The sequence below is a fragment of the Anolis sagrei genome, chromosome 3 (genome assembly GCF_037176765.1).
Source record: "Anolis sagrei isolate rAnoSag1 chromosome 3, rAnoSag1.mat, whole genome shotgun sequence".
Classification (NCBI taxonomy): Eukaryota; Metazoa; Chordata; class Lepidosauria; order Squamata; family Dactyloidae; genus Anolis; species Anolis sagrei.
In genome coordinates, this window is record NC_090023.1 from 102,093,768 (window position 1) to 102,121,706 (window position 27,939).

At 39.5% G+C, this 27,939-nt stretch overlaps 1 protein-coding gene across 1 annotated transcript in view; it reads right to left on the minus strand.

The window, feature by feature from the left end:
* Nucleotides 1–27,939, minus strand: part of VWA3B (von Willebrand factor A domain containing 3B) — an 81,386-nt gene that overhangs the window by 44,140 nt on the left and 9,307 nt on the right. The window contains exons 3-12 of the mRNA XM_060769797.2: nucleotides 27,113–27,340; nucleotides 25,603–25,697; nucleotides 24,206–24,456; nucleotides 20,319–20,478; nucleotides 18,075–18,244; nucleotides 15,944–16,065; nucleotides 5,762–5,878; nucleotides 4,113–4,309; nucleotides 2,204–2,358; nucleotides 60–198 (exon numbers count right to left, since the gene is read on the minus strand). Of these exons, the coding sequence (XP_060625780.2) occupies nucleotides 60–198; nucleotides 2,204–2,358; nucleotides 4,113–4,309; nucleotides 5,762–5,878; nucleotides 15,944–16,065; nucleotides 18,075–18,244; nucleotides 20,319–20,478; nucleotides 24,206–24,456; nucleotides 25,603–25,697; nucleotides 27,113–27,340 (1,634 nt within the window). The remainder of the gene's footprint in view (nucleotides 1–59; nucleotides 199–2,203; nucleotides 2,359–4,112; nucleotides 4,310–5,761; nucleotides 5,879–15,943; nucleotides 16,066–18,074; nucleotides 18,245–20,318; nucleotides 20,479–24,205; nucleotides 24,457–25,602; nucleotides 25,698–27,112; nucleotides 27,341–27,939) is intronic.

The following is a 27,939-nucleotide window of genomic DNA, read 5'->3' on the forward strand; positions in this document are numbered from 1 at the left end:
GATACAGCTTCTTACTGGTAGAAATAAATCCTGTTTTGATGCATTCATTTTGCACTCACTTCAATGAGCTGGAATAGTTTCTGTTTCACTACTGGCAGTTTCTCCATCATGGACTGAGATGTATCAATGAGAATATAGATGTGATCTTCTTTAATGTCTCCAAAGAGCGCTCGGCTCCCTTTCTTCAGTTCCTGAAGTCTATACAAAAAAAAAACCTGAAGGTTTCTTGTTCACATACACACACACCATGGCTCATAGAAAGCATTTTTATTCTGATTTAGGAGTCAAATAGGCCCCAGTTATGTCCGTTTTTTAAAAGTTACTACTCGAAAAACTTTCATATATCAACAGTATTTAAAATGCCTGGGGAATACCTATATACAAATAATGCAAACTCCCCATCTCCATGTCAACATAGTAAGAATGTCATGGACCAGAACCGGGAATACCTGGGCTTTACAGCCCCAAACAATCAATAAACCCTTTGTAGTAAAGGGGAGGTGTATTGTATTAATTGAATAAATAAATATAGTAGTAGTTTCTCTACAATTCACAACTCTCATGATAAATTATTCATCTATCTTTGCCCTTCAGAATCTCCAGAATTGTTTTAAAAACATATATAGGTAACTTGAATGCTTAACCTTTCCAACCAAAACATCTCCTGAGCTAAATCCAGGGTTGTGTTGATGTAACTTTGAGAAAATTCTTCCTCTCTCCTCCTCTGTAACCCTTCGCACCATTCAAAACAACAGTATTAGAGGATTTTCCACCCCTTCTCTTTTCAGACATGGGTGCAGAGAAAAGAAATAACTCCTCCCATTCCCAACTCTAATTCCGCTGGATTCCACTATTCCAGCCCTAAAAGTCCACTATATTAACTGGTATGTTTCAGCATGATGAGGTCATCGGTCTAAATGTGAGCAATTCAAATTCTTTTTTTACATGGGATAAACATTGCTGGGGACTGTTGTTGAAGGCTTTCATGGCGGGAATCACTGGGTTGCTGTGAGTTTTCCAGACTGTATGGCCATGTTCCAGAAGCATTCTCTGCTGATATTTCAATCTGATTTATGGCAGGCATCCTCAGAGGTTGAGGAGTCTGCTGGAAACTAAGTAAGGTTTATATATCTGTGGAATGTCCAGGGTGGGAGAAAGAACTCTTGTCTGCTTGAGGCAAGTGTTAATGTTGCAATTCGCCACCTTGATTATCATTTAATGACCTTGCAGCTTCAAAGCCTGGCTGATTCCTGCCTGGGGGAATACTTTGTTGGGAGGTGTTAGTTGGCCCTGCTTGATTCTTGTCTGGAATTCCTCTGCTTTTTTAGTCTTGCTCTTCATTTACTGTTCTGATTTTGAAACCTCACTTACTTCATTTCCAACAGACCCTTCAACTTCTGAGGATGCTTGCCATAGATGTGGGTGAAATGTCAGGAGAGAATGCTTCTGGAGCATAGACATACAGCCAGGAAAACTCACAGCAACCCATGTGGGTGGGATTTTTTTTGAAGGTTTGTGTGCTTTAAAATGCATTTTAATTGCATTTATTGTATTTTAATTGTATGTATAACATAACACACAATACTGTTTAATTGGTTTTTTAAACATTTTTGTATTTGCTTTGTTTTAAATTGATCAAAATTGATGACTGTTAACTGCCTTGAGTCCCCTCGGGGGAAAAGGAGGGGTATAACTAAATTTAATAATAATAATAATAATAATAATAATAATAATAATAATAATAATATGTTTTGATTTACTATCCAGTAATTAATTTAATAGATCCAGTCTAGGTGAAGACATTTCTTGCCCATGGACTATGAATAGCGCTTTTGAATATTGAAGAATGCCTTGAAAATTGAGAAGTTTGAATCTTGGGTGAAATACCTATATCTGGATTTTATTCTAAACCCAACTGCAAATACTGGCAAAGTGATGTCTTTTAAAAAAAATATGCAATTAAACTGTATTGGTCATATGAAGGAAGGAATATACTAGTTCTATACTTATTATCCACTTAATTATTACTTGTACTGCATCTTTTCAAATGTTTATGAAAAGATTTTTAAAAATCAAAATTAGAATACCTGATGGTAGTTTGCAATGCCACCTGGGTATTTTGCAATGACATAATTATGCATGGGATACCTTTTTCATTGCAAAACATACGTTTTGAAAATATTTCATTAGAAACCAAGCCAACCTTCCTTCCATTTGATTGAGAGCATTCTTCATTTGCTCTTCATACTGCTTGCAACGTTCATCATCCAAATGTATGTGAATTATTGAACCATCCTCCAAGACCGTGTGGAGGAAACTGTTACAGTATTTTGCATGGATTATCTTTTTATTGGTCTCCTAAAATGACAAAAGATTGCAGTGAAGAATTCACATTACATGATTTTTATAGGCAAAGTACCAATAGAGAAATAACCTTCATGAATTCAATTTGCCAAAGGAATCAAGGAGAAGCCTACCCTTTCAAAGTAACATATTAACACTGGGGCTTAGGATAATAATAATAATAATAATAATAATAATAATAATAATAATAATAATCTTTATTTAATACCCTGCCACCATCTCCCCAATGGGGACTCAGGTTGGCTTACATGAGGCCAAGCCCAGCAACATATTACAATAAAGTAAAACCAAAACACCCTGAGCTTAATCAAACTTTTATAATAGGACTTGATAAGATTAAACCACTGCTTTAAGCCTCTGTAGTCATCACCAATAGGAGAAAGCAAAAGCATAAAGAAAGATAAGCCTCAATCTAAAAGAGGGCTTCTTATTCCAAAATGCTTTCTTTGTTGGATTTCAACAAAAATAGCTGGATCCAAACTTAGTGCCCTTTCACACTGCATAATTATAGCACAATGGTTCCACTTTAGCAGCTATGGCAACATCCTCTGAAATCCTGGGAGTTGCGGCTTATGACGTTTTGACCAGATAGCTGTACTATTTCACCAAACTGCAAGCCCAAAGTTTCAAAGAATGGAGCCATAGCAGTTAGAGCAGTGGATCCCAATCTGTGGTCCGTGGACCACCAATGGTCCCCAAGAACTAAAATATAGTCTGTGGCCTCACCATTACTATACTGTTGCAATAAGAGCGACTGGTCTCACAAAACCCTCTTATAGTGCCAAAGCAATGGAGATGTCATGAGGGAAGAGGATGACTATCCACAAAAGGTATGACAACAAGACTCCTGACTGCTGCTTCTCCTCCTTCCCCCTGAGCAGAGCCGTTCCATGTGGCACCTGGAAGAGGGGGGCTCCTTAGTGCCTTCATTTTTAGACCTGTTCCTGGTGCTATTTGGGGTGCTGATTCAGAAAATTGCATTAGATAGACTACATCAGCTCTAGATTGTTAAATATGGTTTTCTGTGGGTGAGCAGATGGCAGCTACTGGATGCCATATGTTCTGTATCAGAAAACTAGAGCTGATATGGTCTTTCCAATGCAATTTTCTGAATCAGCACCCCAAATAACCAAACTGAATCTAAAGTTGACGAAAAACTGATTCATAACCATTTTGGTACTAATGTTAGAGAGTGGTCTCTGGTCAAAGTGGTGCCTGGTCAAGTGGTCCCTGCTCAAAAAAAGGGTTGGGAACCACTGAGTTAGAGGAGTCTTTATGATCTAATTGTACAATGTGAAAGTGTTAGTTTATCTTCAGTGCCACTGAAATCAATGGGACAAGAGAGTTATGGCTTAAGAACCATGGATTTCAGTAAGAACTAAAGTTAGTCAACTTATTTGAATCCAAGCCAATTCCCTCTCTAGGAAAGACCATTCAAAAGTTCTTCACTTTCAAGATGTATTACTGCAGAGTTCTGGTTCATTCAGGATTCCTTTGCTTTATAAGCTCAAATACATGTTCAAGAGGCCCTGCCATTCCCCAAAGATTTCTATCTGAAAGTTGCCAGGCAGCTTATAACACCTTCTCATTTTCACTATCTAAGAAGGCAAAATTCTGAAGAAAGAATAAGGATTCTATAATGATAACAAACTAGTAAGTGTTAGAATGGCATCCATAACATCTGTAAAATAAATGGGACAAAACTACAGTCAAGAAAATCGAGGAATTAAATAAGTTGGGTTACCTACAGCATCAGTCTGAAAAGATTCATCTCGTGGCTTGGTTTTTATGTCAACAATTCCATCTGCATGACGAAATGCAGAATCACCAAATGCTTTGGAGATGGTCAGTTTCTGTGCCTTCAAACCATTCTTCTGAAGCCACTCCTTGGAATTCACATAAACCTTGACATTTGATTCATGTAATGAGCTGTCACTTTTGGAAACTGATAGAAAAATGTGACTGAATGAACATTTCTTCGATAAATCTGATATAATCAACCCAAAACATATAGAATCATAGAGTTGGAAGAAACCATAATAGGTAATATTTACAGGTTTTGCGTGTGTGTGTGTGTGTGTCAGGAGTGACTTGAGAAACTGCAAGTTACTTCTGGTGGAACAGAATTGGCCATCTGCAAGGCCGTTGCCCAGGAGACACCCAGATGTTTTACCATCCTGTGAGAGGCTTCTCTCATGTCCCCGCATGGGAAGCTGGAGCTGACAGACAGGAGCTCACCCAGCTCCCCGGATTCAAACCGCCAACCTTTTGGTCAGCAGTCCTGCCGGCACAAGGGTTTAATCCATTGCATCACTCGGGGCTCCTATATCTACAGGTAAAACAAAGTGCAACTTGTGGCCTTCAACAGGATTCAAAAAATCCCCATCGATGCCCCCAAATGCCCTTTGAGGAACAGAGACAATTCTACATTTTCAGCCTCCAATCAAAGAAAAGCTTTGTGCGAACTACCACTCCTCCTAATGTTCCCCCAGCAACAGGAAGAGTATCCCTTTGGACAGCTAACCAGGAAATCCCAATTTTATGGCCACCCAGGAGGGTCTGCCTCCAGGGGCAAACCAAGAATGGGCAAATGGAAGCCTCTGAACAGACTCAGAAGTACAGACTCAGGAGTGGAGTGGGCAGATCAAAAGACAACTTCCAAAGTTGCACTACTTAAAAGAATCCACTACCTTGTGCAACTGTGGAGCAGAACAAACAACTCCACATCTGTATGCTTGCCCACAATGTCCTGCCACATGTACAGAAGAAGAATTGTTTAAATGCAGTCACTGTTGCCTGATTTTGGTCTAAAAATATTTAGCTGCTTGTTCTACTTCTATTTTTATCAGTTTTATACTTACTGTACTTATGCAATGCTTTTGATACAAATTTTTATATGGTCTGTTGTTTAAATTATTTTTATAATCTGTCTTTTAATGAAATTTTAAATGGTTTTAACTCTAAAGAATGTTTAATTGTGTTTTAAAACAACTATAGTTTCACTGATGTTTTTGTATATTTATAATCTGTTTTTCTGTATAATTCGAGGACAAATTTTGGTGCCCAAATAATGTATTTCAATATATAAGACGAGGGCCATTCTGGGGAGAAGGGAAAGCAGTCCTGACGTCTCAGGGAGCTAGCCATCCCGAGCACCTGCAACTGCCATTTCCCTGCCCAGAAATCTAAAGAGGTCAAAAGCAGCACCGCTGACGAGAGAGCACGTGGGTTTGGGGCTCGTTTTAGGTTCTCCAGGGACAGACTACGCTCTTGCTTTTTGCCACTCTAGTCAGAGAAGGGGATGGTTACTTTCTGGTCAACCCAAAATCAACAAGGAACACTGCTACCTACTTGTCAGAATGTAAGCATATACACATAGAGTATACAAATGAAATACCTGGAACAGATTCAGCTTGCTCTAACTCTATCAGAATCCTCTGAAGTTGTGTCAATGTATTCCTTGCTTCTTCCAGTTCCTTCCAGATCAGGTATACATCTTCTCTGACACCTGTTCCTGTGTTTGAGGACATGTACAAAAATGGAGGCAAGGCTAGTTGGGCATATATATGCTTTCATATTGCCCATCAACTTATAGCAACCTCATAAATTTCAAAGAGTTTTCTGAACACTCAGGAATACTTTCAGGTTGTTTGCCATCACCTTCCTCAGAAATATAGCCCTGGGAGGTCTAAAAAGACCAAGCAGAATTGTCCTATGTCTCCTAGAGACACAAAGAACATTTTCAAAGAAAAAAATCTGGAGGTTTTGGAGTGATAAGGACAACCATTCATTTCTGTTTGCTCCCCTTTCTGCCTACACAATATGATTACAGTGCTATTTTCCATTTCATCTGCCATTTCTCCATTCTGTAGAATCCTGGGATTTGCAGTTTAGTGAGAGCAATTTAGAATTCTCAGCCAGAGAACTGTACTGTCTCACCATCAGATGGAACCCTGGCAATTACAGCAGCATCGCCATAATATGAAAGGCCCCGGGACACTGTTGCAACACGTGGCCCTCACCAACAGGGATCCTACAAAGAATGCCAATTGCTCACATGAGCATCGCATGCAGGAATGTATCACTTCCCAGAGATAATGATTCTTGAGCCACAAATACTTATGCAGCATCACCCCTGTGTTCACAGGATTAGCACCTGTGATTTTATTTATCAACATCCAATAAAATATGGCCTTGCTCTCCCTCCCTCCCTCTGTGTGTGTGTGTGTGTGTGTGTGTGGACCTTCTGCACAATTCTATGGTTCTCTGGGTCTAGAAATCCTTCATTTCAATAGAGTTTGCTGGTATCTGTGATTTCTCACAGCCATGCCAAGTCTGCAGATACTGAGGCCATGCTGTACCATATAGGAAATCTTGACATTTGCAACAAGGGTGTAATTTGATACTTCTCTAATAATTCTTCACCAACCCCACTCATTCTAATGCTGGACATTTAGCTCATGAAAACAGAGTGCAGTGAATCAAAGCTGGTTAAAGGTGCTCTCGGGATTCTTAATACAGTTACTCAGGAGACAAGGCACATGCAAAGACTGCAAAAACAAAAATCACTCTTACTGTTAAATATTGAAGAGCTTGTGCTATTAAAAATTAAATGCACCTGAAAAGGTACAAATTCGTTATTCCCACAAAGCAGTAATAAGCTGGATCTCCATTATTACATTTCAGGATCAGCTTTATTTGTCTGTAATATTAACTTAACTCAATTCAGAGCCAAGGTAATGTCATAGTTTATGATGCTGCAGTGACACTGCAGTTGCTGTAAACAACATTAAGGATTTATTTTCTGGCACAGCAAATAATAAAATGGCCATATGCCACACAGCCAAGAGCAAAATGTCCCAATTGTGTTCCATTTAAAAAAAACTTATATCAAACACCGAGGGGAAAAGATCCCAAAACTGCTGTAACTGCTGTTCATCTTGGCTCTTTCACACTGCACAGCTGTAGCACTCTGATACCACTTTAACTGCTCACAAAGCCTTGATCTGTCATTCGCTGAGGTCTCTGGCAAAGAATCTTAAATATACCTCCCTAAACTACAAATTCTCTTGCCTAAAATGGAATCACAGCGTTGTAATTCAGTTGTGTGAAAGGGCTCAGAAACCGCACAAGTATATTCATACACAAACACACTGTTTCTAATAATAACAATCACACTGCCTCTGTCTCTCTCTCCTCTTATTGTGCCATTTTTATGTGCTATTGTATACTGCCATCTCCTGGGAATTTTATTTTTCCTGTAGATGAAGAAGAAAACTAACCTACTAAAATTTAACTTAGTCATATACATTTTAAGACAGTAATATACAACGGTTAAAAATATGATGAAATCTCCATCTAGTCTTACTTATAAGCAAGATGTAATTCACTAGCTAACTTGTTACTACCCAGTGATAACATTACATTAATAATGACAATACATTTGTATTCCTTCTCTTGGTTTTTAAGTTCCAAGCACAAGGTACAAAATAGAAACTTAAACAATGCACATTTCATGGACACAACTCCCTATCTGATATTGTACCAAACATTTGGTCAGCAATCGTATGCCCATTTACTCAGGAGCAAACTTCCTGGAATTTCATGAGAAATTTGTTTCTAAGTAAACATAAGTTCAGAATGACTGGGAGGAACCAAAAACTAGTGATAAAGCAATTTACTAATTTAATAATGACATGATACATTTTTAAAAAGTTTATGCCTGGCACCCAGTGAACCTTCTTGAAGAAAGTTTCCAATACATGTGGCAGCACTGCCACATAAAACATCCTTACTATAGGTAGTAATTGGACAGCATATATGACTACTTTCCTTATCTCCAGTGGGGATTTCCCAATTTCTTGACTTCTTTTGATATCCAGCATGGTAATTCTAATTCTTTTCAGGCGCATTTAAGTTAAAATAGGTTAAGCTCTAAGAGAGTGGTTCTCAATCTGTGGGTCCCCAGGTGTTTTGGCCTACTACTCCCAGAAATCCCAGCCAGTTTACCAACTGTTAGGATTTCTGGGACTTGAAAGCCAAAACATCTGGCGACCCACAGATTAAGAATTTTAGAGTTTGATTTCAGTGAGAGGACCTAACTGAGTCCATTGTTCTCTTTTCCCATAGAAGTCCAGAACTACTAACCTTAATTTTTCATTTCAGCAGCCTCATTGGATGCTCAAAACGTTTTTTTGTCAAATAACTGCAAATCAAACCTACCACAAATCCCAAGATTTCTGTGGATAAGGCCAAGTCTGTCCATTGAACAACTCTTTAATAGGAAATTGGCCAAATAAACACATGCAACACAGTTAAATGTTTTCCCGTGACTTAAGATATTGATGGGTCCAATGTTAACCCTCTTTTTATGTATGTATTACAATTAATTAATTTTGTGCTAAAAATATTTAATACATGTAGACATATATGTACTTCCTATAGCTCTATTATGTCCCTGTGGCTTGAAACTTAAGTGATGGTCAGCAAGGCTAGATCTTACATGTCCTTACTGTAGCAAAATAATTTATACTCCATGGCTAGACAGACAAATGCTCACTATCCATTGCTCAGTGGTCAATGGAGATTTATCCACATGTAAAAATTATTTCACTTGGGTTGCCATAGCTTTGACTTGGTTGAGTTTTACCCAAATTCTAGGTATGCCACCTGGCCTTCATTTTTGTGCCCTAGAATGCCCCTATTCCTTTAAGAAGCGCTCCTCAGGAGGTATGATGGGCAAGGAACCAATCTCTGCATCAAATTGCATTCTAGGATTATCATATATCACTTCCTGCAGGTGGACCATTTCACATTGTTAAACTCATTTTTCCATTTTTTGGCTACAATCATACACCTGCTGTTGCCACAACTATGCAATCAATGTGAACTGTGTTTCTTCCTCGACTGCTTAAACTACTCCAGTCGTTGTTGCATGGAGACAAATAACATCATCCGTAACAATTGCTTACAATGTCAATAATCTTCGTTATCCGTCAACACCCATAATCAAACCAGGCTATTATGCAGCTATGGGAAGCAACTTGGAAAGCAGCAAGTTTCTCTCATGTTAGCTATCAAACTATTGATTATCCCTCTAACTTCTAGCATCTTGCCAAGAAGAGGCTGTAAACAAAAACATTATGCTAGAGCTGGCAGGACACCTATTAGCCCATATGCATACACCCTTAGCATGTTTTCTTGGCAGTGACTCCCACCAAGCAACTCATTTTCTCAGAAGCTCAGCTTTATGGTCTATCAAGATACTAGCTGCAAGCTGTGCTTGCCAGAGAATATAGTCACCCAATGTGCATGTTATTCCAATTGGCCTGAAGGATTTCACACAGTACAGCCCATGCTTTTTATAGAGTGGACAAGATTTGCTCTTCCCACTGCTCCCTTGCAAAGCATTGATAAAAACAACAGACTGAAAAGGTTAATTTTATCAGGTCTTAATCGGAGACAGAAAGCGAAATATCACTATCTCATCTCCTTTGGGCATCTGCAGTTTAGCAACAAACAAATCAAACATTGCCCAGAATTAATTGGGTGTGAAAATGGAATGTTTAAACCTCTTTACTGTTTATTTAATCAACTGCATTGTTAGAAGAAAAACACAGAATGTGCAGCATAAGGTACTAGACTTCAATTTTCTTGCACATGCTGGATATGGTAGATCACTAATAAGAATAGTTTTGTCCATGTTTTATACTGTTTTTCCCCACTGTACAAAAAGCCAAATTGCTGGTGAAAAAGGAAATATGTCCTGCATCATGTATTATTTTGCATGTATTATTGTTGCATCCTAGAAAGCGACAAAGGCAGCCTCACCAAGACACTGGCTGAAGATACACTGGCATCATCCTTGAAGTATGAAGTCACTGTGGACTATACAAGCAATGATACAAGCTGTTAAAAAAACTGGTGATAAAAAAGTACTTTGTAGGTGACAGTAAACCCAGGGACGGCCCGTCCATTACTCGAAGTAAGCGGTGGCGGAATACTTTTTTTGCCAGGGGGCGCTGTTCTGTCCTTAGGCCACGCCTCCTCCTGCAGGCCCCATGCGCCCTCCACAGCCTTCTAATGGAGAAGCGCAGGCCCCGCCCACTAGGCGAGAGGGAAGTCCTCCCTCCACGTGCTGCCAGGAGGGAGGGAGGCAGCCAGCCAGCCAGCCAGGCTCTTTCGCTTTCCCTTTCCTTCCCTGCAGCTGAGCCTGGACCCCTCTCAGGGCAGCAAGGAGGCCTGGTCAAAAGGTACTGCAAATGTCATCTTCTGTACATGCCTCCCCCAAACCCCTCTAGTATTTGGTAATGGAAGTCCTATATGCCAAGCTTGGTTCAATTCTATTGTTGGTGGAGCTCAGAATGTTCTTTGGTGCTTGGTAAACTGCAATTCCCAAATGTCAGGGTCTATTTTTCCCAACCCCCTCTCCAGTATTTTCTGTTAGTCATGAAAGTCCTGTATTCCAAGTTTGGTTCAGTTCTATTATTGGTGGAGTTCAGAATGCTCTTTGGTGCTTGGTGAAGCATTCTCACCTGATGTTTCACCCACATCTATGGCAGGCATCCTCAAGAGGCTGTGAGGTCTGTTTGTAACTAGGCAAGTGGGGTTTGTATATCTGTGGAATGTCCAGGGTGGGAAAAAGAACTCATGTCTGCTTGAGGTAAGTGTGAATGTTGCAATTGGTCATCTTGATGAGTATTTAATGGCCTTGCAGCTTCGAAGCCGAGCTAGTTGCTGCCCAGGAATCCTTTGTTGGGAGCGGTTAACTGGCCCTGATTGCTTCATGTCAGGAATTCCCCCCCTTTTTTAGTGTTGCTCTTTATTTATTGTTCTGATTTTAGAGGGTTATTTTAGAGGGTACTGGTAGCCAGATTTTGGGCGAGGGGCGAGCGAGGCATTCTCTCCTGACGTTTTGCCTGCATCTATGGCAAGCAGCATCCTCAGAGGTAGTGAAGTCTATATTTATAAGGGTTTATATTTATGTGGAATAATGACCAGGGTGGGACAAAGGACTCTTGTCTGCTGGAGCGAGGTGTGAATGTTTCAACTGACCACCTTGATTAGCATTTCATGGCCTGGCAGTGCCTGGAGCAATCTTTTGTTGAGAGGTGATTAGATGTCCCTGATTGGGTTGTTGTAGGTTTTTTCAGGCCATATGGCCATGGCCTAGAGGCATTTTCTCCTGACTTTTCGCCTGCATCTATGGCGAGCGAGAGGGGCGAGCGAGGCATTCTCTCCTGACGTTTTGCCTGCATCTATGGCAAGCAGCATCCTCAGAGGTAGTGAAGTCTATATTTATAAGGGTTTATATTTATGTGGAATAATGACCAGGGTGGGACAAAGGACTCTTGTCTGCTGGAGCGAGGTGTGAATGTTTCAACTGACCACCTTGATTAGCATTTGATGGCCTGGCAGTGCCTGGAGCAATCTTTTGTTGAGAGGTGATTACAGATGTCCCTGATTGGGTTGTTGTAGGTTTTTTCAGGCCATATGGCCATGGGCTAGAGGCATTTTCTCCTGACTTTTCGCCTGCATCTATGGCGAGTGAGAGGGGCGAGCGAGCGGCGAGCGAGAGGGGCGAGCGAGGCATTCTCTCCTGACGCTTTGCCTGCATCTATGGCAAGCATCCTCTACTAGTGAGGTCTGTTGGAAGTAGGAAAAAGGGTTTATATATTTATGTGGAATAATGACCAGGGTGGGACAAAGGACTCTTGTCTGCTGGAGCGAGGTGTGAATGTTTCAACTGACCACCTTGATTAGAGGGCCCGCCAGAGTGAGTGCCTGCCTTCCCTCCTTAATAATAATTTAATTTCTCCTCCCTATTCTACTAAATTAATAATTAAATTTAAAAAATATTGAAAAAATATTGAAAAAATATTGAAAAAAAGGGCGCCATCTTTACAAAATGTTTTGTAAATATTTACGAAATTTCGTAAATACCGAACTTTTTTTTTGAAAATTTTGTAATTATTTTAAATATCGAAACAAAAAAAACCCCCAATTACAAAACGATTTTAGAAACAAATTTTTGCGTTGTTACCCAGGCCTAATAGATAGATAGATAGATAGATAGATAGATAGATAGATAGATAGATAGTGATTGGTTTTGGGGGGGGGGGCGCCAAAATACTGTTTGCTTACCATTGAAAATTACCTAGGGCCGCCTCTGAGTAAACCTTACAGCCACAGCATGAAAGGAGTGCTGGATGCAGTTGGCAATGCCTGTAGCAACACAACTAGATCCAAAGAAGCTAGACAGATCTTTATGTATGGCTCCTCTTGATCACAGACAGAGCAGTCAAGAAGTTGGTTCCCATACTATGCAATTAATATAAGGCTATAAAGACTAAAAGGCAAAAAATAAGCATGGAAATTGTTCCTATTTCTCATCTATTTAAGAAATGAACTTGTTTCTGATTAAATTCATATTGCAATTGCACAAGAAATCCTATTTCCTACTGCACATTTTATTTTCCTACTTCACAAAATGTGTATTTGTGCTCACAAGGAGGCTGAAAAAGAAGGTACATTAGAAAGACTTTGTGAAGAGCACAAGAAGTGACATTTAGAGATAGCCATAGTGTCAGTGAGGTAAGGTTGCTCAAGAACATTAACTTTCTGTATCTGTATACGTTTGTGGACACTTAAGGTCAGCAACTGCTACAGAGAAGAAAGGACTTTTCAAGACAGGTGGTCAAGAAGCCCTGCTTTGAGTCAGACCATCACAAATGCTGGATTACTATTCACATATTTGCACTCAGCTTTTTGTGATGTAGGAGATGACCTTACATTAGCATTACCAAACTGAATACCTTCCCTGGAGCCTTAGTAACGAATGCTTTTTGGAGGGATCCACCACTTCTTCTGAAGTCTGCTTTAGTCTGCACTATTCCTGCAGCTCATGTTTGTGCACTTTAAAAATAACACTTTATTTCTCTCTCACACACACACACACACACACACCTTTTCTTGCATGCAAAAACTCAATCACTATTTTAAAATAAAATAATAAAACCATTGGCTCACTACACCCTTTCAAGAAGAATTCTTATCAAAAGCCTTTTTAAAAAAGCAATTCAAACATATCACTCCGGTATCTTTTCTGCGGTCAATAATGCTCTCTTTCTCTCTTAGAGCAGCCTGATGGATTTGGAGCTCTCTAATTGGTTAGCTATGACGTCACATGGCCACCGCTATAAATGCCCAAGACTAATTGTGTTCCCTTTTAATGTGTAAATGCTGCTCTGTAAAAGCAATCAGACACGGCCCACAAAGCATTTCGAGGAGATTACTGCACTTCTGGCCTGATTAAAATCACTCTGCAATTCAGCAGAAGCACGAAGGGCCATCGGCATAATTTGAAGAGCCGCAGCAGCTTTCAGTCTGCCCATTGAAATATAAACAGGATGCCTAGGGAACAGAATAAAGAAAGGTCCCTCCTCACAATGCAACTGAGCGGAGGAGCTGGGTAAGATGTGAGCAATTACTACAATGCAGCTGAACCAAATTAAAGAGTAAGGAATTAAGAGAGCAGCCCTTCTTAGAAACTTCACAGTCTGAGCTGACCCCTGAATAAAAAAAACAAGAGCAACTTCCAAGAAAGGAGGAAATACTGGCATTCTCCTTCTTCCAATATTTCATGCAATTTAGAAAATAATATATTCGTTATTTTCCAGGTTCTGCATGATATTCCTGCAATCCCCCAGTTTCATCTTGACCCCTACTCTGCTTCAAGGGCTTACATTGATTTAGTTAAATATTTGACTGACTTTGAGAGTAATTAAATCAGATTACAATTTAAAGCATTTTTCAGAAACAAAACAATGCAAAACAATGAGGCATGTATTACAAAAAAACAGCAGATTAAAACACACATATAGTACAACACTTGTATCCACAAGATTTAGATTCCTGAACTTATGGAGATGGAAGACTGTGGATGATAGCAAATTCTATTGAAATGAACAACAACGTATCCTTTCTAGGAATTTGCTATGTCCTCCATTGTGACTGTACAATATCTTCCGGCAGATTCATATAATGCAATCGCCTGGAGGGCTAGAAAATTCCTAGACAAGACTTATTTTGTTGGGTGCAGGTAGATGAAAGCACAGATACCAGTACCCAGGAATGGGTGTTGGACTACATAGTCTGGAAATAACAAAAGCTTGGCAGAATAACAACAGATTCAAGACCACAAAGGAAGGTATAACCAGAGTTATTTGAGCTGGAATTCCACCAGTGTGAGGTGCTCTCTCTTCACCTTCCTCTCCACTATAATCCAGAGGATAAACCCAGAGCACCACTATACATGATGATACTCTTTATTATTCATTCAAATATTCACAGAATTCAAGGGTGCATATGGGCCATCTAGTCCAATCCTCTTCCAGTGCAGGAAGAATAAGCAAAAGTAATCTCAGAACCAATTACTATAATTTTGGAGAATTCCTGGAGGAAACGAGACGTCTCACTGGATTAAATGCTACTTCTGGAGAGAAGACACCAGTGGGGTGCCACAAGTCTGTCCTGGGCCACTGCTATTCAACATCTTGATTAATGACTTGGATGAAGATATTGTGGATTATTGGCCTTGATATTCTGGGCTATATGGCTGTGTGGAAGGGCCCTGAGTTCTGCTGGAGATAAGAGCACTAGTAGGAAGTGGAAAGGAATTTGGGAGAGCTGCAATTTAACAACATCCAAAATGTGCTACAGAAAAGTCTGGGGGCTACATGTGATAGGTTATCAAATGGGCATGTAAAACAGATGTACTGATGAGAATGGTAGACAGAACTTTTAATACTTCATGTGAAGACCTCACTTTGTCCTGTTTTCTTAACCAGTGTGGATCTAGATTCCTTTCTTCTAGTTTTTGTAATCTGCCATTTGTAATGTAAGCACTAAACTGTAACAAACTTCAAGTTAGCCTGGATGAAGGTACGGCAATGGCACCTGAAAAATTGCTAATGCATTGATGCTGCTCTTGAAACAAGATCATGTTATCTGGGAGCCTAAGATTCAGATAAAATATCAAACAATAATTCCAAATGGGTTTAAAGCAGGAAAGATTCAGTTGCAGGAAACAAGTTCTAACAAAGATCTTGCTTGAGCACTTCTGCAATCCAGTTGATGCTACAGCCTACAACCATTAGCATTAAGCCATTGAGAGTTATACATTATGCAGAGGAATCTATTATGTGTATGGCTTGGGTTTACATATCCCCCTGTATAAGCCTGGCTAAGTTTTAAGATCTTTAGGAAAATGTTTTATTGGTCTCCAGAGAAGGGCCCCATAGTTGTGGGGCAATTAATATCACTTCCCCATTTCCTCACTCAGAAGGAGCAAGATGTTGTAGATACCAACATAGCACCTTGCTCCTTCTGTCATAACTTTGGCATTCACTCTTTTTCTCCCCCCTAGATGTGTTAAAGAAGTATTTTACCTTTCCATCTTCACTCCAGTTAACTACATACAGTACTAGTTCTCCAATTTCTCCAATGTTTAAAATCAAACCATTGAAATCTTGAATTTTGTAAGGACAGCAAACAGCAATGACATTTTTTTTTGTTTTACCTAGAGGCAGACTTCCTTTCAGTTTTCTTGAATTCTGGGCATTTAAATACTTTTCATCCTCATCAGTTCCTGAAGTTTCCATCACGACCACATAGTCAATTCTTTCAGCAAATGCATGGAACCTGGAGGATAAATATTTTAGAATATAATCTAAGGTGATAACAATCTATCCAGAGTGATATAGTAGTTACCGTTTCCACACCAAGAGCAAGAAGATCGATGTTCCCAGTCCAACTGAGTACTTAGGTCCAATAGATCTTAGACTAATCATTCACCATCTTCCATCCAAACACATGACATAAGGAAAGGGAGATACTGTTGAGCAGATAAAGGGGAAGAAGAACCGTACATCCCATTTTGACCTTCTTGGAAAAAAGTTCATAAATAAATCTAATTCAACCAGTCTTCAAACACCCGCACTATCATGTCACACTGACATTTGTCAGCGTGCTGGAAGAAGCAAAGATCATTGGCATTGAAGCAATGCTCCTATGCCATCAGCTCTGTTGGGCTGGCCACATTGTTCAAATTCCTATTGTCTCCTAAGGCAGTTACTATACTCTCAACTCAAGAACAGGAAATGCAACATTGGTAGACAGGAAACGAGATTTTAAAATGGGCTTAAAGCCAACCTTAAAAACTGTGGCATAGACACCAAGAACTGGAAAGCCCTAGTCCTTGGACACTCTAACATTGCTGCAGAATTCGAAGAGGCATAAATGGAGGACAAAAGGGAGAAATATGCCAAGAGGAAGGTGAATCAAGCCAACTCTGACTGGAACTGCCTTCCACCTGGAAACCAATGCCTTCACTGTGGAAGAACATGCTGATCAAGAAAAGGGCTCAACTGTCACCTACATATCCACCACCAAGACATTACACTTGGAAGGCCATCATACTCTGACAATGAAGGATTGCCTAAGTAAGTAAGTATCATGCCCATATGCATAAAAAGAAACTGTGTTGTGGAATGTCCTAAAATAAGCATGCTAAAATACATGTTGAGTATCTCTTATAAAAAAATGCTTGGGACCAGGTGTATTTTGGATTTTGGAGTATTTGTACTTGCATATATATATATATAGAGAGAGAGAGAGAGAGAGAGAGAGAGAGATCCTGGAGATGAGATCCAAATCTAAACATGGAATTCATTAATGTTTCATATATCTTAAACACATAGCCTGAATTTAAGTTTATACAAAAAGTTTAATACTTATGTGCACAAAATAAAATTTGTATACTTTACAACAGAAAGCAAGAGTGTCTCTATCTCAGTTACCCATGTCGATAATTTTGGGTTTTGGAGTATTTGGGATTTCAGAATTTCAAACAAGAGATTCTCAACCTATAATATTTAGAAAGTCATCTTTACAACATTTTTTCCTTAATTATGTCTGATGTATTAGCAACATGGAACTTCTGAAAATTTTTATAAATTATATGTTGTACAAACACACGGCCTTTGTAACACATGAATGGACATATCTGGCAAAATGTTGGAAATCATTCTTCAGAGATCCCTCCAGCATGTTTTTTTCCCATTCACACAGCCTCCTCCTTGAACTAGAGTTCAGAGGCAGCCTTCTGCAACCTGATACATAGGTTAAAACTGTAATGTCCTCTGTCACTGGCTGAGAATGATGGGAGCTGGAAAGTACCGCAACTGCAGCAGGCTGTTCTAATGATTCACTAGAAAAAAAGGTGTAACAGCTTTAATTCTATAACCAGGGACTCAAATAATTACTACTGTTGTTCATGTACCATAATTATTCCAGGAATGACAAATCACTTGTTACTGTTTTGACGGGAAACCTAAAAAAAGCTTGAGGCCCCATCATTTTAGTTAACATTATTCAGACACACAGAGACATGCATGGACACAAATACCAGATCATCAAGCAAATTTCAAGAAACTTACTTATTTGGAGTGCTGGAATTCCCCAACTAGCAAAGTCAAGGATTCTGGAAGTTCTTTTTTAAAAAGTAACTTTTCCAAGCACTGTGTTGAAGTCATTCTTTGCCACAGTTTGCAGTGTATGTGAACATAATACAAAAAAGTGTGACTGCAAACATTCCTGTATTCATTCTTCAAACAGATTTATAGTTTGAAATTATTACATTTACCTCCTACCTGCCAGCAGTCAGTTGGCTCAGCTCCTTCAAGAAAGTGATGGTGTCTTCCTCTTTAGCATTAAAAGATACGGTATGCACTGGGCATGAGAACTGTGATATCTTCTCCATGAGCAAATGCCTTGTGCATTCCAGCATATCACCCACAACAAAATAGTAGACCGCTTCTGTCTGTGAAGGGAAAGGAAATCAGCCAAAATCACAAGAGGCCTTCAGCCCAAAGGATTGTATAGTGAGTGCCAAACTTCTAGGATCTCCCTCTCTCTTCCTTATATGCCCCCTTCCACACATTGAACTGGATTATATGGCAGTATGCATTCAGATAACATAGTTCAAAGCAGATATTGTGGATTATCTGCCTTGACATTCTGGGTTATATGCCTGCTTGGAAGGGCCCTATGTGGTCATGATAGGCCAGTGATCAAAATGTAAGAAAACTATGGTAGCAGAGGCAAAAGCAAGACAGTGTGTGTGTGTGTGTGTGTGTGTGTGTGTGTGTTCGTGTTCGTGTGTGCGTGTGTGCATGAGTCTGTGCATAAGTTGCCTTGATGTCTAGCTTATTGTGTGTACTTCTGTGGTTGCCCAGCTGCCATAAACACCACAGCTACTACTTGCAACATTCAGCTTACTAAAAATTTCAGCAAGTATCCAGCCTCTAGGCCTGTGCTTTACAAATATGCTTTACAAATATCCCAAAGCTATAAGAAACTGATTCTGCGTGCTAGCAAAAAATATAGGACTATAAGGGCTCTTCCACATAGCCCTATATCCCTGATTATTAAGGCAGAAAATCCCACAATATGTGCTTTGAACTGGGTTATCTGAGGACCCTTCCACACAGCCCTATATCTCAGAATATCAAGGCAGAAAATCCCACATTATCTGAGTGTGGACTCGGATAACCCAGTTCAAAGCAGATAATGTGGGATTTCCTGCCTTGATATTCTGGGATGTAGGGCTGTGTGGAAGGGTCCTCAGAAGAACCATGCTAGAGAAGTCCAAGGACTGAACTGTAAGAATAGCTTTACTAGATACTGATCACAGAATCTTGTCACAAGAGATTAATTCATTCGCTTTATTTTTATCCTACCTTTCTCCTGATATAGAGACACAAGGTGGTTAACAGCAAACGTGACACAATGTAATTAAAATAAAGCAAATGCTTTAAAGTATGAATATAAAAAATAAAAACAATTATATCTTTTGTGTCACAGAGCATCAAGATATTAAATTACTATTAAAACTACATTTTAAAACTACACTGCCCCCCTCCCTCTCACACCATCCCCAGCAGCCTGCCTTTCATCATTTCCTAAATGCCTGATGGCAGAGGTCCTTTTCCCCCTGCCTGCGAAAGGCAAGGAGAGATGGGGGCCATCCTAGGGCCCTTCCACACAGCCCTATATCCCAGAATATCAAGGCAGAAAATCCCACATTATCTGAGTGTGGACTCAGATAACCCATTTCAAAGCAGATATTGTGGGATTTTCTGCCTTGATATTCTGGGATATAGGGCTGTGTGGAAGGGCCCCTGATCTCTCTAGGGAATCTGGGAGCAGCCACCAAAAAAGTCTTCTCCCTTGTTCCCACCAAATGTGCTTGAGAGGTGGGACAGATGCTTTTCTAGTAGGGTCTTTCAGCCTACTAGAATGCAATCACTGAGCATCTTTTAGAACTGAATTTGAACCTTGGGATGAAAAAATATACTCATCCTTTGTGTATATCGCAATCAAGCTAGGAAGTCTGTAATTTTCAACCATATTTTTGAAACCCAAAATATTGAACCAGATTCAACATCCTGTGTGAATAACTGATCCCACCTACCCTCCCAAGCAGATTATAATAGCTTCTTGGCCTTGGTGGACAAAAACATGATTAAGTACAGTTTTACTGGTTTACTTGTAGTTTGTTTGAAGGTAATATCTAAGTATGGAAGAGGCTCATGCAGCGCTCCACTTAAGAAGCTTGCATATGATCATTTGAACCTGGTCTGCTTTTCAAACCATCCCAGGAAGATTGAAGCAACATTTCTGCTTTTGGAATGTGATAATTCTATGCACATATGATATTGGTAAGCACCAGCATGCAGTACGACTTGAAAGAAATTCCTTCTAAAGAATGCCCACATTCTTTTATTAGCATTTAGCACATTCATAATTCATACCCAATAGCATTTGTAACCTCCATTCCCAGTGGGGTATCCTTAATCATAACATAAGACTTCTGAAAATATGCATGAGATTACCGTATCATCAAACAATGCCTCCAACAGAGCTTCTGTGGGGCCAGTGTGGCAAACAGCTGGCACATGGTCCATCATCCAGAGCCACTCAATGGCAGCTTCTATGGTGTCCTGCGTGACAGGAACGGCACTGTCCTGCCACTTCACAAAATCTTGAGCTCCTCTGAAAAAGAGAAGAGCTAAAATACTCATAGGAAATACTATACTGTCTTGTAATGCAACACTTGTGAATTAAGAGGAAGTGCATAACACATACACCCCCACCAACCATCCAAGTAACAACCCGACAGTTCTTGGGATCAGAGAAGAGAGTAGCTTTATCCAGCGTCTAGACTGACATATGATCTGGATGCCAAATGTCCAGAAAATGTCAGCAGACTTTCTCAGACAAAATCACTTGGATACACATTAAATGACAAGGTCCTGCTCATTCTCCCAGTCTAACAGCTGACTATGAAAGATGGAGGGGACTTTAGATCAAACACATTTGTGCTAAAGGGTTTATTCTCAGATAGTTTCTCACAAACTGTAACAGTAGCAATGTTCCCGAGCCACCCCAGGTTTCCTGGAGACCTAAGATGCATCTACACTGTACAATTAATGCCGTTTGACACCACCTTACCTGCCATGGCTCAATGCTACAGAATCTGGGTTTTGTAGGCACCAGCACTATTTGGCAGAAAAGACTAAAGACCTTGTAAAACTATAAGTCATATTATTCCACAACATGGAGCTATGGCAGTTGGTGGTGTCAAACTGCATTAATTCTACATCATGGGACTGTATCTCCCTCCATGAACCTGCCCAATCCCTCCGATCTTCAGGGGAGCCCCTGCCGTTATCTCAGGCCTGCCTTGTGGGAACAAGGGAGAGAGCTTTCTCCTCAGTAGCCCCCCAACTCTGGAATACATTGCCCGGTGAGATTAGGCGAGCCCCCACTTTAGAAAGTTTGAAGAAGAATCTCAAATCTGGCTCTTCTGTTGCACTTTTGAGGATTAACGATACAATCTGATATTGTTGTTACCCCTGAACGTTTGTCCTTAGAGTACACCACCTCCTCTCCTGTACCAAGACCCTTCTCAACCCCACTCCTGAAGAGTTTCTCCCTCACAAATAAATCTGCTCCATCCCTATCTCACCCCGTGTTTTTAGCTTTAGTATTTTATTCTGTACATGTGGCCCGCTCACTGTTACTGTGTTATGATTGATTTTATTTTAATTTTGTATTGTTTGCTGTATTTTTATGCTTTATGTAATTTATCATGTTATTGTTTGGGTTTTGACTTCATTTATTGTATTGTGTTGCTGGGCTTGGCTTCATGTAAGCCTCCCCGAGAACCCATTGGGGAGATGGTGGCGGGGTAAAAATAAAGATTATTATTATTATTATTATTATTATTATTATTATTATTATTTGAAACATAACAAGATGAGTCCACAGTAGACACTCTGCTGGCTGTTGAATTGGATCACACGTCGGACGCTTCCCAAGTGTCTAGGACTGTGTGATGTATCGGCAAATAATGCGTGCAGATCCCAGTAAGGTGGCCTTCTGCAGCTGGCAGATGGTAATTTTGTCAGCACCGATTGTGTTTAAGTGCAGGCCAAGGTCTTTAGGCACTGCACCCAGTATGCCGATCACCACTGGGACCACCTTTACTGGCTTGTGCTGGAGTCTTTGCAGTTCGATTTTTAAACCCTCATATCATATCAGCTTTTCCAGTTGTTTCTCTCCAATCCTGCTGTCACCTGGGATTGCGACACTGACGATCCATACTTTGTTTTTTAACATGATTGTGAGGTCAGGAGTATTATGCTCCAAAACTCTGTCTGTCTGAATCCGAAAGTCCCAGAGGAGTTTGGTGTGTTCATTCTCTGTAACTTTTTCCAGCTTGTGATCCCACCAGTTGTTGCAGGCAGATGGTATTTGTGGCACAAGTTCCAATGAATCATCTGAGCAACAGCGTTATGCCTCAGCTTGTAGTCTGTCTGCACAATCTTCTTGCAGTAGCTGAGGATGTCATCTATTGTTTCATCTGCTTCCTTGCAGAGTCTACATTTGGGATCTGTTGTTGACTTTTCAATTCTGGCTTTGATGGCATTAGTTCCAATGGCTTGTTCTTGGGCTGCCAGAATCAGGCCCTCCATCTCCTTTTTCAGAGTTCCATTTGTGAGCCACAGCCATGTTTTTTCTTTGTCAATTTGGCTCTCAATTTTTATTATTATTATTATTATTATTATTATTATTATTATTATTATTATTAGTTTTACAAGGTCTTCCGTCTTCTCCAGCCTGAGAACTGAGTAAGGATGGACTGCCTAGGTCTGTTTCCACAGCGGGCACCACACTGACATGCTCTTCACATTCCTCATTGAATTGTGGAACTTAAAAGGGGAGGTGGTCCACCTCAGAGAGTCTGAATGGGCATGTGATGCCACCAGTTCCTTCACACCACATCTCATCAAATGTTTAACCTCTTGAGATCTACATGTCATTTTCCTACCCTGCTGAGAGTTCTAATATAGTTTCTATATTAGAACTTGTCAATTTCAGAGTGAAAACATTGATCCAAGTTTTGGGGGTTCTATGGCCCTGCCTCACTTGCTGTGTGTATTTTTTAACCACCTTACCTGTCAAAGAGTTGTGAAGAACCTAAATGTTATCCCACCATTGTGTAACTCCAATTAATCCTAATCGTTCACCTCTGCATTTTGAATGGGAGATGACATTCTTAATGTCTGCTCATATATTATGGAATGCCCTACCCAGGTAGATTAAATGAACCCTGCCACACAGACCATAGTTGTCTTTTCACCTGCAGACAAGTACCTTCCTATTAAGGAAGGTCTTTAATAATTAATAGGATATAAATGGACATGCTAAATGGAGTAGATCAAAATATACACAACATTTCAAGATTTTAACATATTTATTTAAAGGAGCATTTTATGATGGTTTTAAATTAAAGAATTATTCTACATTTATAATTTTATTTTTATTTTTTATTTTAATGTTATAAAAACATCACATTGCATCCTAAGGAGAAGGAGTATACAAACTTACACAGCATGCCTTTCTTCAGGAAACATTACACAGCCCAACACAAAACATTCTTAGTGCCTTGGTTTTTAGGCCAGCTCCTGAGGTTATTTGGGGCACTGATCCAGAAAATTGCACTGGACAGATCACATCAGCACAAGTTTCCAATGAAGCTCCATGTTCCATTATAGATACTTGTGATATTTTACATTTGTTACTTTATGCTCCTCTAGCTTCAAAATATTATCTCACTGGACATCGAGCTTCAAAAGTCAGCAGATCTAAAGAAGGAGTCATCATGTATACGACCAGTACAATACTGTTCCCCCAGTTACTGATCCCACAGTTATTTTCATTAAAAAATGATCATATTCACTCTTGTGTCATAGGTAAAGTATCTCAACCCAAGGCTACACAGTTGTGTCCCAAGCAGTCATGACCATTTCCATACCCTTCAACAGTCCTGATTTAGCAGAGACAATCCCACTTTTGTTGACCCCCCTTTTTCCCCACTTATTGCCCCAAAATTCACTGGTTTTATCTCCTAATCCCACTTTTCTCCTTTGACCTGAGGCTATTTCAATAACTACAAACTGAGTTCAACATGCAAAAGCAGCTGACATTCAATTAACTGAGGAGGGAGAGAAGAGAGGAGGGGATGCAATTTTGCCCTTTCCTGTAGGCTCATGCTGCAATCTCTCCTGGGTTGCGTGTATTCTTCCTTGTTGATAACTTTCAAGAGACACATACTTCTATTGCATTTCCAGATTATTTGTCTCCACTCATTGCTGGTACCCATTGCAGCTTACAGTGTTCTTCAAATTTCACAAATGAAGCATGAAAAACTTACCGAATGAGATTAAATTTGGTGATTTGGGTCACTTGCTGTTTGATGACCATTGAAAGTGCTTCTCTGCACAGATCAAATTCAGCTCTAGAAGCAACACCAAAATCCATAACAATGGTAATGCTCTGCTCTTGAATCACCCCAAATATTTGCCGGCTTTCAGTAGTCAACCACTCCATTCTTTGTTTATATAGTTCAATAGCTCCAGTAAGACATTCAACAAAATCAACAAGTAGATCTTTTTTGGCTGTCAACTGTATGTAAATAAAAACAATTTTAAAAGAATGAGAAGTGTCTATGTTGTACAATCTTTTGATATTTCAAGATGCAGACATCACTGATAAATATACCTAATAGATCAATGGGGGCAGAAGAAATTGTGGCCCTTCAAATGTTGATCTACAGTTTCTGTTAAGCCAAGTTATTTTGACCAATGTCAAGAAATGGTAAAGGGTTGCACTCCAAAGACATCTGGAGTGTCAGTTTCCTAGCCCAGAATAAAAACCCCTCCATATTTCATGTAAATACTGGTGTAGACCATTTTGCTCAAATTTTATTTTCTTAAGCAAAATCCAACAGGGATCATTATTCTGGAAAAAAATTTTTAATAACAATATACCAAAGAAATATCAAGATGGAGACAAGAATGGACAACAGATCTGCAAAATGCTGGAACTGTGATTTCCATCTACCTACCACCTAATCAGTATTTTGATCTAAACCCAAAATAGCCAGAGTGCTTATTCCTATGGAAACCAGCTTTCATCCCAAACAATCATTTAAAATTACAGAAGCAAAAGAATAAGTTTCACTTTGATAAGAATCTTTGGCCACAGTTTTTTTCCTGAATACTTTAAATGTCAGCAAACTAATTTCTGGCACCCCTGCTCACTGAGTCTGCATAAACCAAGTTGCTTATTGTCAATTCCACACCCAGTTTAAACCTGGACTATTCAAAATCCAGAATCAAAAGGTAATTCAATTTTCTCTATGTAGCAATATCAAGAACAACAGTGAGTGGTTGGTTCTGGTTTCTAAATCCTTTGTAGGGGTAAAATTACATTTAAACAAGATATCACACACACCATAGGGGCTTTTAGAGGTGTGATTTGCTATTAGTAAGGTAAGGTTTGGAAAGCTGTACAGGACCATTGTAATATAAACTAAATCCCCATATCTGTAAAACCGGCACCTGTGGTCTTATTTACACACTTCCAACAAAGTATGTCCTCACTAGACATTTTATGTCCTCCAGTGCTGCTCTGTAATGTACCCAAAATTCAAAAACATATCCCACCAGTGAATGTGGAACTCATACTGAATTGCTATACTCCACTCATTCAGTCTGTCAGTGTTATGCTATGTTTCAAAAAAGAAAACTATGACTCTATCATACTTACTTTGTACAGCTTGCCATCTGGTTTTGTCCTGAATTGGTGATACAGTCCATTTGCATATCGTGAAGCCACAAGTTTGCCCAAGATAGATATATAATCTAGAATAGACAGAAGTTTTACATGTGTGACGTATTGGAACAAAAAGTACATGACACAGTACAACCATTTGTCTTATCAGGAGTATTGTAAACCATATGTAAATGGCCATAGCATTTGTTTATTAACAACATGAATGATCATAGGACTCATGTTACGTATTGTGCCTTACAGAAATACTGACTCACACATTTGAATTTTCCACTTTTTGTTATTTTACAACCTGGAAATGAAAATGATTTGACTGTCATTATTAACGTTTGATGTATACAAGATACCCAATACCGTTAATGTAAATTTTTATTGCAGCACAAATATTAAGCAAATAAAAACAAGCAAAGCTATGGGTTGCTGTGAGTTTTCTGGGCTGTATGGCCATGTTTCAGAAGCATTCTCTCCTTATGTTTTGCCCACATCTATGGCAGGTATCCTCAGAGGTTGTGAGGTCAAGGTGGCCAATTGCAAAATTCACACCTTCCTCAAACAGACAAGATATCTTTCTCCCACCCTGGACATTCCACAGATATGTAAACACCACTTGCCTAGTTTCCAACAGACCTCACAACTTCTGAAGATGCCTGCCATAGATGTGGGCAAAACGTCAGGAGAGAATGCTTCTGGAATATACAGCCCAGAAAACTCACAGCAACCCAGTGATTCCAGCCATGAAAGCCATTGTTGTTGTTTATTCGTTCAGTCGTTTCTGACTCTTCGTGACCTCATGGACCAGCATACTCCAGAGCTCCCTGTCGGCCATCACCACCCCCAGCTCCTTCAAGGTCAATCCAGTCACTTCAAGGATGCCATCCATCCATCTTGCCCTTGGTCAGCCCCTCTTCCTTTTTCCTTCCATATGAAAGCCATTAAACAAAGCTATTTCAATCAATTTCAGTTCCAGGTTCTGACTCACCAAAACGTGGACAAATCTGATCCTGAAACATAAATAGAATTAAGTGGTTGATGAGTCGCCCTAAAGGGCTGAGAATGGCGGTTAATAAATGCATCAAATAAATAATAAATGCATCAAATAAAATATCAACCAATGCCAGGTACTGTAGACTATATTTCAGAAGAGGGTAAGATTACTTCTGAAAATTTCCTGCCTCAGGTCAACAGAATTTCAGGTCAACAGAAACCTAGAAGCCACATACAATCACATGTGTGAATGCTTGTAATTGTATATGAAATTTCTCTCTGTGCTTTTTCCAAAAAAATGTATGAATTCCCTATAAGTTAAAAAAAGGGGGGGGGGAAGGAAAATTCAAAGTTTGCATGTACCATCTTCCTTGCATGGCAACTGCATGTTTAAGCGAAACTACAATGCTATGCATATGCTATTTGATCTTATTTTGAAAAAGATCAGGCTACACATTATGCAAAAGGGCCTTCCATCACAGCTTTGCTTGTAACATCACACCTTCTCTGTGATGAAATCCAATCTGGGACAAAATCTGAGAAAAGGTCAGCTTGTTCTTCTTGAGCCCATGGAGCTGAAGCCATTTTACGGAGGAGATAAGAGGCTGCACATCCAAATCCCACTGAAGACGATGAATCATTGTGTCTTTTTCTTCCAAGTTCTTATTGAAGACAACAAGCGAATGAGACTTATTGTGGTCTTTTTTAGGCTTTCCGTCCAAAATAAGTTCTGCCAAGAGAAGACATGATAAGCTTAAATATACAGCAAAACTGCAGCACACTTTCTTCGTCAACTATCTCACCCAAAGTTATTATTGTGTATTAGTGTTTATTGCTTATTGTAAATGTGTTTTTATATGTTGTACACCGCCATGAGTCGCCCTAGGGCTGAGAACGGCGGTCAACAAATGCAGCAAATAAAATAATAAATAATAATACAGTTTTTCCATACACAGGAAAAACTTACAAACCCATATTATATTTTATATTGTATTATATATTTTATATTTTTAAACTTTCAAATATCCAACAAGTAGAGAATATTTTGTAAATATTTTGTAAAATTTTGTAGTGAATATTTTGTAAACAAATATACAGTTAGCTACAATTTCCCATTTTCCGTATATATGGCAACTTTTGGGACACCCTATATATTCATATTACCATTTATTTTTAAACACAAGCACTGAATGGAGTTGTTAATTTGAAGGGGATCCATTGTTACTACCTTCATCTACAGAAGATACCTGAGAAAGCATTCATTACATTTAGGCTGAGAACTTTGTTACAGGATGCTCGAACTTTGCCATTTCTGAATACATCAGTTGG